We start from the raw sequence: 10243 nt of genomic DNA, 5'->3' as shown, positions 1-10243 counted from the left end.
TCCACTATGACCTTTGCTTGCAGTTTGGAAGAACTATTTTGATATTGAATTTGTTAGTTAATCTACAAATTAGACACAATATGGTAAATGCCACTACAAAGCGTAAAGGTCACAGAAAGGGTTTTTGTTGTTAATCTGTCCTGCAAAATACCCCTAAACAATAAGATGCATGACCTTTGACCTTTTTAAAACTGCAGAATTGGCAGCAAGTTATTGAGCTACAACAGATTCTCTGGCTGTTTGTATTTTTCACTGGTTTTTATAGGAGGAGCTGATTCCACTCAACGTGGAATCAGCTGGAGCAGGCTGTGGAATGTTTTTATTTGCACTCTTGCACTGATCTCCTTTCTGGGTTTTACTTTCTGAATCTGTAGCCGCACGCTTGGCCACGTTCAGCTCCTGGAGGATGCTCACCCTGGGTGCAGAGTATGGCACCTGGGCTTCATCACCTCAAACGAGGCTCCATCTGAGGCAGCAGGAGGAGAAGGAGGTGCCAGGGTCCGCACAGGTGACTGACGTCAAGGTCTCAAATGCTCTGCAGGGTTATGACACTGTATTACACCTGGACCAGCCGTGCAGAGCAGGTGTGCATCAGATTGTCAGGAACCATGAGGCCTTGAACGCCTCACTGTGGCCTGACAGGTGAGCATGTCCTATTAAAGTATTTATCAAAAGTAAAAATTCTTAAAGAAACTATTTCAGATAACAGGAAAAACAACAGATTTCTGACGCCCGCCAGTCCTGATCCGGATCACCTCCAAAATTCAGTGGAGTCTTACTCTTCCATGAACTAATATTTATCTGTGGTGCAAATGTGGTGAGAATCTGAGTAGTAGTTTCGCCTTAATCCTTCAAAACCTATATAAAGTGAAACTTGTTCTAGAATCCAGATTTGGATCACCTCCAAAATTCTTCCAAAAGTCTTCCATGGCCTAATATCTATCTGTGGTGAAAATTCCGACAAAATCTGTTAAGTAGTTTTGACGTAATCTTGCTAAAAGACAGACAAATAAATAAACACTAATGATTTTATTGTGTCCTTGGAAGATGTAAAAAATACTTCAAAATACTTTGGGATGCTTTCCAAAGCAATAAAGGTCTTGTTTTTCACAACTGTAATTTGTGCTTGTCTGGAGAAATTCAGTCCTTCCGTATGTCCTTTCAGCAAGGCTTCATATTATAAAATCCACCATCCCTGGTTCCCAAAACCTGGCACCTAAGTGGCTCTACTCTTCTTTTTTTTTTTTTTTTTTTTTTATATTTAGATATACTTTAGTATACACTAGAAGAGTTCTTCCTTAGAATTGGAATGTATAATAGAAGATATACCTTACTGAATTTTCATAAAACTCAGGAACCGTAAAACTCTTGAGAATCAAAATTTTTCTACATTAATACTGAGAGGTCAAAGCTCTGCCTGTCTAAAAAAGCATGTGTTTATGACATTTCTAAAGGCCTTTTTTTAAACTGAATTTTGGGTTTCACAAGTAGGAAATTTATCAGAAGCCCTGAAATAGTCATATCGCCTGCTAGATGGTGACAAAAGCTGTCCAAATGTGCGACAAGGTCTCGACTTTATTCATTTAGGTGTTCATTTTTGGTAAAAGTAAGATTTTTTTAAAAATCGGCTGACAGTTGTGTCTCTTTCCCTTATGGACAACTTACTTGTTATAATGTTATTAAATTATATCACTGATGGTTGCTTTAACATGAAAGTTAACAAAAAACAAAACCCCACCAGGGGTGAACTCAGTTCTGCTCTTATTGCAGCACTTCAACATAACCACTAGATGGCGCTTGTGTTCTCTGCAATATCTGATATTTTCGAGCCCTGAACAAAAAGTGAATCAGCGCCACAGTGTGACTGTAAAGGTTTTGGGTGCTGTGGCTCTAAAACGTCTGATCGCAAACATGATCAGGCTTTGATATAAACAGCAGAAAGCTGGTGAATAATGTTCTCGAAAATATCAAAGATAATGGACGGAACTGCTTGAAGTTGTGATTTTGCGCCGCAGACGCAAACGGAACTGAAGTATTTTCAGTCATATAATAATCCTCAAACTCTTATTTTCTTAAAAGTCGACTTCTCTTGCTGAAGCTCGAGAAGAGACGGAATCCTGTTTCTGACTTTGCTGTTGTTCTGCCCACACGGAGTGCGCACGGAGCGCGTCCGTGCGCTCGGCGCACCGATAGGCCGGTTTTGGTCACATGCGCTCTTCCTTATTCCACTAAAGACTCCGTAAAGCGTTCAGACATCACGGGGCACCTGCTCGGATCGGATTGGCTTCTTTAATTCTGTTTCCCCCCCTCCTTTTCTCACTCTTTTGCTTCTTTATTTTTATTATTATCTTCTGCTGTTTGGATGCCGGCAGCATGTTGCTGTATTAATCTGATTTCAGGGCGGTTTTGGTGACTCGGAGCGCATCCGATGTGGACGCAGCAGCTGGTGTGAAGTGACTAAAGTGCGCTGTAAAGGCTCATAACTTTTGATTTTTTTTTTTTTTTTTTTTTTTTTTTTGGTGACCCTGGAGATGAGTGTATGGAAAGGCTCCGGAGCGCACGGTTTCCAATGAGGGCCGCGTTCTTCTCGCCAAACGCTTCCTTCGCTTTGGATGAAGTGCGTTTGTTGTGATGCGTCTCCCCTCCGTTTGCACTGACACCGCTTTCCCCTTTTGGATCTTTGCAGAATGGCTCGCTTCGCAGAAGATCTGCCCAGCCGCTATGGAGGGAGCGCAGGCGGCGGCGGCGGACGAGGCGCGCCGGGCGCAGGGCGAGGCGCAGCCCGGGGCGGCGGCGGCGGCGGCGGCGGCGGCGCACCGGGCGCCCAGAGGATGTACAAACAGTCGATGGCGCAGAGAGCCCGGACGATGGCCATTTACAACCCCAACCCTGTCAAACAAAACTGCTTGACTGTCAATCGGTCCCTGTTCATCTTCCGCGAGGACAACCTCATCAGGAAGTACGCCAAGCGAATAACTGAGTGGCCATATCCTTCCCGCGGGCCTGCTTAAGTTTAAACTCTGCTTTGGTTCTTGATTTTGTCCTGCCGGTGTCTCTGTGTGTCCCTCTGCACACGGCGCTCGCTGCGCTTCTCGTCTCCGCAGGTAACAAAAGGATCCACGTCCACCTACTGTGTCGCCTTTTCCCTTTCAAAAACCTCTTAAAACTGTCAAATGAGCGCCATAATTTTGTAAACGAACGTGTTAATGATCAAATATCCCTCCCGATTTGCGCAAAAAGGCGTCGAAGTCTATTTATTTTGCAAAAGGCGCTTGGCCGTGCTTTTATTTTGGAGGGTTGGAGCGCTGTCCGTGGTGCTGAAGTCGCCCACACCGCTTATTCAACAAAAGCTCCTTCATGCTGTCATAGTCACACTTTACACTTTCTTTTCTTGAGTAAAACTTGATAAAGTTCTGCCAAAATTTAAAGAAAGGTTTCCAACTGTAAATATTATCAAAGTACTCGAAGAAAAAAACAACTTAAAGTTTGAAAACTACTGACTGAAACTGAAAACAACTGAGGTTCAACATTTGTTCACAAAAAATAAATGGATTTCAGCATGACTGGGAGAATATTATGCTTATTTTAATCTGAAATAGCATAAAATTTAGATAGCATAAAATTTAGTGAAAAGTGGGGGGGAAAGTAATTAAAAACTAAGACACTGAGGACACAAGGTGATGTGCAAAAACATTCATATAAACTCAGATTATTCATATTAGATCTTTTTTTAACACACTTTTATAAAACACATATTTACCAGTAATAATAGGTGTGTGTGTGTGTGTGTGCGCGCGCGCGCATGAATGACATTTGAAAATGTCTTTTTGTTGACATACCAATGAAGACAAACATTTTAAAAGGTTTACTTAAACAGAGACGAGGGCGCTTCAGACTCCGGCACAGTTTTGTGCCTCCTCTAATGCCAACAAATCTTTATCTTTTGGATTAAAATCACTGCATGTTCACAAACATTTCACTCTTAGAAATGAAACATACACTCTTAGGCATAAAATGTTGAATTTAATTGATAAAGTTAAGGTAACTTTTTCCACATAACATTGTTAATTAAGTGCAAAACAACATTGTCATTGACATTAATTAAATCAAATGAAACATTATTACTTAAATCCCAATACTGTGTTGCATTTAATTGACAAAGTTATGTGGAAAAAGTTACCTTAACTTTATCAATTAAATTCAACATTTTATTTCTTAGAGTGATAGAATAAAGCAACTTTTTGAACGCTTAGTTTTCTTCTTCTTCTGCACTGCAACATATCCTGAAAAGTGGATTAGATTTAAAGAACTGAATGAAATTTTGGGAAAATAAGTTTCTTTAAATCCAAAACTCAATAGCTTGATGAGTTATGCATATTTTCATGGACTTTGGGTGCAAACAAACTGATAAAGTGATAATTACAACATCAGTGGAGAAAGGATAAATGTTCTCCGACATCACAGCTGCAGGTTTCATCCACACATTGATTCAGACTTTGTTAATCCACTGAATTGAGACAGATTTATGGTGTAATTAAAAATAAGATAATTATTAACATAATATCTAGAATTAGCAACTTTTCATTGAAAATTAAGTAAATGATCTCTGCTTATGGTCTTATTTCTATATTAAAATGACACTACTTGTCTGAATTCATTCATAGAAAATGAATCAAGTAAATAAATTAAAAAAAATGCCAATTAGTTGCAGCCTTATTTAAATTATTTGCAAAAATGACTGATCTTTTTTTTTTTGCTTTGAAGTGGCTGAAAAGATCTGCTTCGTGGGCGACTGTGAAAATATCAGCTGTAGGCAAATCTTATCAGTTTATTCACTAAATCTACAAGCTGATATTCTCATTGCATTGAGCTCAAATCAGCCGAAACCATCAGCGTTTCCGTTCGCTGCACCATTAGAGCAGCTGAGTGTCTTCTGAGGAACAATCCCACATCCTGGCTTTAATTGTCAGAGGCTGGTTTCATAAATCCTCATTAAGCTCTGACCTGTAAATACAGAACGAGCCAACAGCTGCAAAGAAAGAGCACAAAAAACACGTCCGTGTTTTCTTAATGGAACTTAACTGAATCAGAGAGTCACGATTGAGTGGTTAGAATCCAACAAAATGATGGTTTAATGGGATTTATTGCAGTGTTGAATTGTTAGTTTGAGCAGTTTATTGTTGTCTGACAGCGGTGCGCTCAGTTACACCATTTTAAACATGTATGTCTGACAATGAAACGCTGAGAATTTCATTTGTAATGTTTTCCTCAAGTTACTGTAACAGGAAACTGAAGAGAAATATCCAGTTAGATTTAATTATTGCCTCATATACACACATACACATATACATGTATATCAGAATCACATTTGTTGCCAAGTAACTTCTCACATACAAGGAATATGATCTGGTGTCATTGGTGCATAAACAACAATAAAAGAAAATACTTCTGTAAGAATTAAAGGAGTCAAATAGATAAATGGGCAAATTAAGTTTACTGTCAGACATAGTGGAATGGGGCTGTGCACACACACACACACACACACACACACACACACACACACACACACACACACACACACACACACACACACACACACACACACACACACACACACACACACACACACACACACACACACACACACACACACACACACACATATATATATAAATAAAACACTTTGAGCCTGACCCAGATAAAGTAGGGCGTGGTTCTTCATCTTTTGCATTCTGACAAACGTCCCTGAATTCTACACACAGCAGCTTTAACTCTGTTAGTTGATTTACTGTTTGCAGAAAAGCTGAAATGAAGGTATTAAGGTATGCACGTGTGCGTGTGTAACTTGATGTGCATAAAATCATTATTTTCAGTTGAAGGTGAAATGAAAATTGCAAATAACTGCTGGTATAAACATGAAGAACATTGTGGGGGGGGGGGGGGGAATCAGCAAACTGTGTGTTAGAAGAACGCTTGCTGCTGATGCATAACATAATGCGCAGTTACTGTTAAAATGCACAGACAAAAACGGTGCACAGGCTTTCAGAAAACATTGTGATATTTAGATGTGAATTGATGCCACTGTACTTTGAACTGTTCCTTAACTCTCTCACTCCGTTTGAGTACATGATCCTTGCAACAATTATCGCCAACTGCATCGTCTTGGCTCTGGAGCAGCATTTGCCTGCCAGCGACAAGACACCAATGGCAGAACGCCTGGTGAGTGTTCAGAGTTTTTTTTTTTTTAACTAAACAACAAATGGAGAGCTTTGACTTGTTAACCTGTCAGAACAGCCTGAGTCCAGTTTCACCAAACTATTAATTTACAGAGGAGACATACTGTTTGCTCACACGTGTGCAGGACGTGTTTTATGACCTTCCAGGAGTCGGTAGAAGAACATGTCAAAAGGTTCAGAAGTGCACAGTATGCACCCACAAACACAACAAATAGGATGCCGTCAACAGAATCAGAACGACGTGCCAGCAACAGAACCTCAGCACATCTTGTTTTTTGTTTTTCATATTTGGTATAGTTGATTTTGATCTATGAGGCTGAAACTTGCATCATTCCTTTTTAAATCATAAATTATTTTTACTTTTTTCAGCATAAACAACAGCCTTAAAAATGGCACACATGCAGCAGCATCAGCATGTCACAGCCACTGTTTGCACGTTTAATTTGCAAAAACTAAGTAATGAGTAAAAAAAAGTGTAGCAGTGACTTTATCAGACTTTTTTTAAGTATCCAGATTAAATGATTTGAAATTCTTAAAGGAAAAAAAATTCTTTTCTGTAGATAAGATACAATAGATTATGACTTTTCTATAGATTGCATCAAAGTTTTTCAAAGTGACACTTTGCCATTCTGTTCCAAAGTAAATGAAGAATGCACGGTTCAACTTTTGTAGAAATGTTAGGGGAAATTATGCTTTTCAGTTATATATAAGAGGGGCAGGGGTGGATCCGAATTTTTTTTTTTTTCTTTTTTGGTGGTGGGGGAGGGGGGGGGGGGTGATTCAGTACAACCGGGCAATCCACCGAGAGGATTCTGCTCATTTAATAGTGTAATATTATCACTGATGTTCAAATAAATTATACTAGTAGTAAGCAATTCTGTCCACCATGAATATTAATAGGAAAAAGTCACATTTGTAAAGTAAAATATTAATTTTTATTGTAAACAATGTCTTTTATAATCACCAGTGTGTGGTCATTTTGGCTGCTCCCGTATTGGGACAGGGTCACCACAGTGGATACAGCCAGATCCACATTGGTATATGGCACAAGTTTACACTGGATGCCTTTCCTGATGCAACTCTAATTTTACATGGAGAAACGCACACAGTCATTGGTGTTCTGAAGAGGTCTCGCATCCAAACACTAACCAGATGCCGCACTGCTTAGCTTCGGAGATCTGATGGGATCAGGCTGACACAGAACAGACCAGCTACTTTTATAATCACCAGTGATTTATTTTTATTTATTTTATTTATTTATTTGACAGATTGTTAAGAAATCTCCCAAAACATTTTAGACTATAATAGTATCATGCAGCTCATATATCTCTGTGTCCAGATGCCACAGCGTAAAATGATTTAATATCGTTGAACACATTGAGATATGTTCATCTTTTTTTGTTTGTTTTTGGAAGAGAATGACTAAGAAATTGTAGCAATCATTAGGTTATCAAACTTGAAAATTTTCTCATTTTATTTTCTTTCCTTATGTTGTCTGTTTGTGAACAGCCTGGAGCCTGTAATTTTTCATATATCATTATGAAATTTCTACTGGAGACTCATATCTTGATAGGCAAGAAGGGATTACATTTTCAAGGTCATAGGTCAAAGGGCAAAGTCAGGAAAAATCTTGGACAATTAGAAAAATCTCTAACACTGAATGAATTTTCAAAAATTCATAACTGTCTTTTTTGACAGTTATGAATTTTTGAAAATTTCTGGTCAGATTTCTTTCATATTTGAGAGTGTTATGTAGGATTTTATCCTTTGATCTATATCTGATCCAGATTACAGATTTTGTGGTCATTTAAATTTAACTTTAAAAACCCCATTTAATGTATATTTAACATTATATCTTATTCAAACATGCCCCATTCACCCTTATATTTGAAAGTGAGGTGCAGACTGGCACTCACTATCACTGCACAAAATTTGATTTGGATCTGATCTGGATTGTGGATATTGTGGACATCTGAATTTAACATAAAAACCCCATTTAATGTATATTTAACATTATATCTTATTCAAACATGCCCCATTCACCCTTATATTTGAAAGTGAGGTGCAGACTGGCACTCACTATCACTGCACAAAATTTGATTTGGATCTGATCTGGATTGTGGATATTGTGGACATTTGAATTTAACATAAAAAACCCATTTAATGTATATTTAACATTATATCTTATTCAAACATGCCACAATCACCCTCATATTTGAAAGTGAGGTACAGACTGGCACTCACTATCACCTGACAAAGTTTGATTTGGATCTGATCTGGATGGTGGATTTTGTGGACATTTAATATTGAAAACCCTATTTAATGCATATTTTACACTGTAATCCAATTACATTTTTCCTCAAATCTAAAATATATTTAACCATTTCACATTTCATGTATTACTCCGCGTCCTGACCGCACACGCTGCTACGCAGATGGCTCAGAGTGAGAGAAAGTCGCAGTCGTGATGACTATGCCAAAATGGGTGAACGTAAGATACCATACGAAAGTACTGATGTGGATTCTGATACAGAATTACCGTTTCACATTTGATGGATTACTCCGTGCCCTGGCCGCTGTTGGAGCGACGCTGCCTCATGGTAATCCTCGCCGACCAAATTACCTACAGAAAAATAAACTGTGCAAACAATGGACATGGATTAGAATGGGAATAACCCTGTTGTGTCTGATAATTTGTGGACATTTGTGCTGGATTATGGTTGCAAAAATCTGCTTTACCGGCTCCACTAAAGCTCAACTTGCAACCGTAAAATCAGCATGAACGTCTGCAAATCATCAGACACAACAGGGTTATTCCCTGTATCTCAATCAAAAGTGCTTCAATCACTCTTAAGGTGCGTTTACACATAACCAAGATGCATTACGAATGTCATTTTTCTGTCATTCGTGACACTTTCCTGACATTCTTAACGTGACTTAATGCATCTGAATAGGTTTCTTAATAGTGCGTGTTGGTGCGTGATATTCTTGATATTTGTGGAGCATGTTTTTGCCTGTCAAAAAATCTTCCACGAATGTCACACACCACCCTTATTTCGTCTCACGGCGTGGAGGTCGCAACTGAGCGTATTGATCCATCTTGAGTAGTGATCCTTAATAGAATGTGACAACGTTCGCAGTGGTTCCTGTGATGGTTCTTGGAGCCCAAACTGTCACGCGTTAATACGAAGTGACACGGAAACTGTCAAATTTTTCTGTCACATGCGCACAATTAAACTCGGCTCCAAATGTCGTTCCACAGTTCCTGCTGAAGCTCCTCAGGACAATCCTACAGGTGTTCCACCTGCTGTTGTAACCGATGAGCGGGAGAACGAGTCTGAACCAGAGGAGCAAGAGGAGACTCACGTGCAGCCAGACATCTCTGCACCTCCTCCAGTCCGGTGGAGGAAGAAGCGTGTGCACAATTAAACCCTGCTGCACCGCATTCAGTTTGATTGCTGACACCAAGTCAGCTAAAAGTCTAATTTTAGTGCTCTTCAGTGCGCTCCTGCAGGTGTTCCACCTGCTGCATGTGCCTGATGTTTGGGAAAATGCGCGAGACGAGACCTGCATGAAGCCACACATCTGGCTCTGTCCTCCTCCTCCTCTCTGCGCCACTCCATGGCACAGAGCCCAACTACGCATGCAGTCACAAAGTTCTTCTGAAAAATTGGAGCGATCTGAATTTGGTTGGATGAATATGGGTGCGTGTGTGGAGACAATTCACCTCATTCACAATGTGACAGAACTTAAGGATGTGAACGCGGAACACTATTCTTGACCGTGCGTAATGGTTCCTGATAATTCTCCAGCAACATGTGCCATTAATCGTAACATGTGGTAACAGGTAGCAGCAGTTCCTGAGGACACCTGACGCCTCTGCCCCGAATGATCACATTCGTGATCAGCGGCCAAGAATGTGTACTTTGTGGCATTCGTGACTTGTCGTCGTTATGTGTAAACGCAGCATTATTTGTAACAATGAGGTGCAAAGTGGCACTCTCAAT

At 39.6% G+C, this 10243-nt stretch overlaps 1 protein-coding gene across 1 annotated transcript in view; it reads left to right on the top strand.

Moving 5' to 3' along the window:
* Window positions 1-2659: 2659 nt before the first annotated feature.
* LOC117530142 (voltage-dependent N-type calcium channel subunit alpha-1B-like) overlaps window positions 2660-10243 on the top strand; it is a 439538-nt gene continuing 431954 nt past the window's right edge. Inside the window, 2 exon segments of the mRNA XM_034193105.1 lie at window positions 2660-2986; window positions 6114-6219. Coding sequence (XP_034048996.1) covers window positions 2688-2986; window positions 6114-6219 — 405 coding nt within the window. The 5' untranslated portion in view covers window positions 2660-2687.

This window comes from Thalassophryne amazonica, chromosome 17 (genome assembly GCF_902500255.1).
Source record: "Thalassophryne amazonica chromosome 17, fThaAma1.1, whole genome shotgun sequence".
Lineage (NCBI taxonomy): Eukaryota > Metazoa > Chordata > Actinopteri > Batrachoidiformes > Batrachoididae > Thalassophryne > Thalassophryne amazonica.
This window is presented reverse-complemented; position numbering and strand designations above follow the sequence as displayed.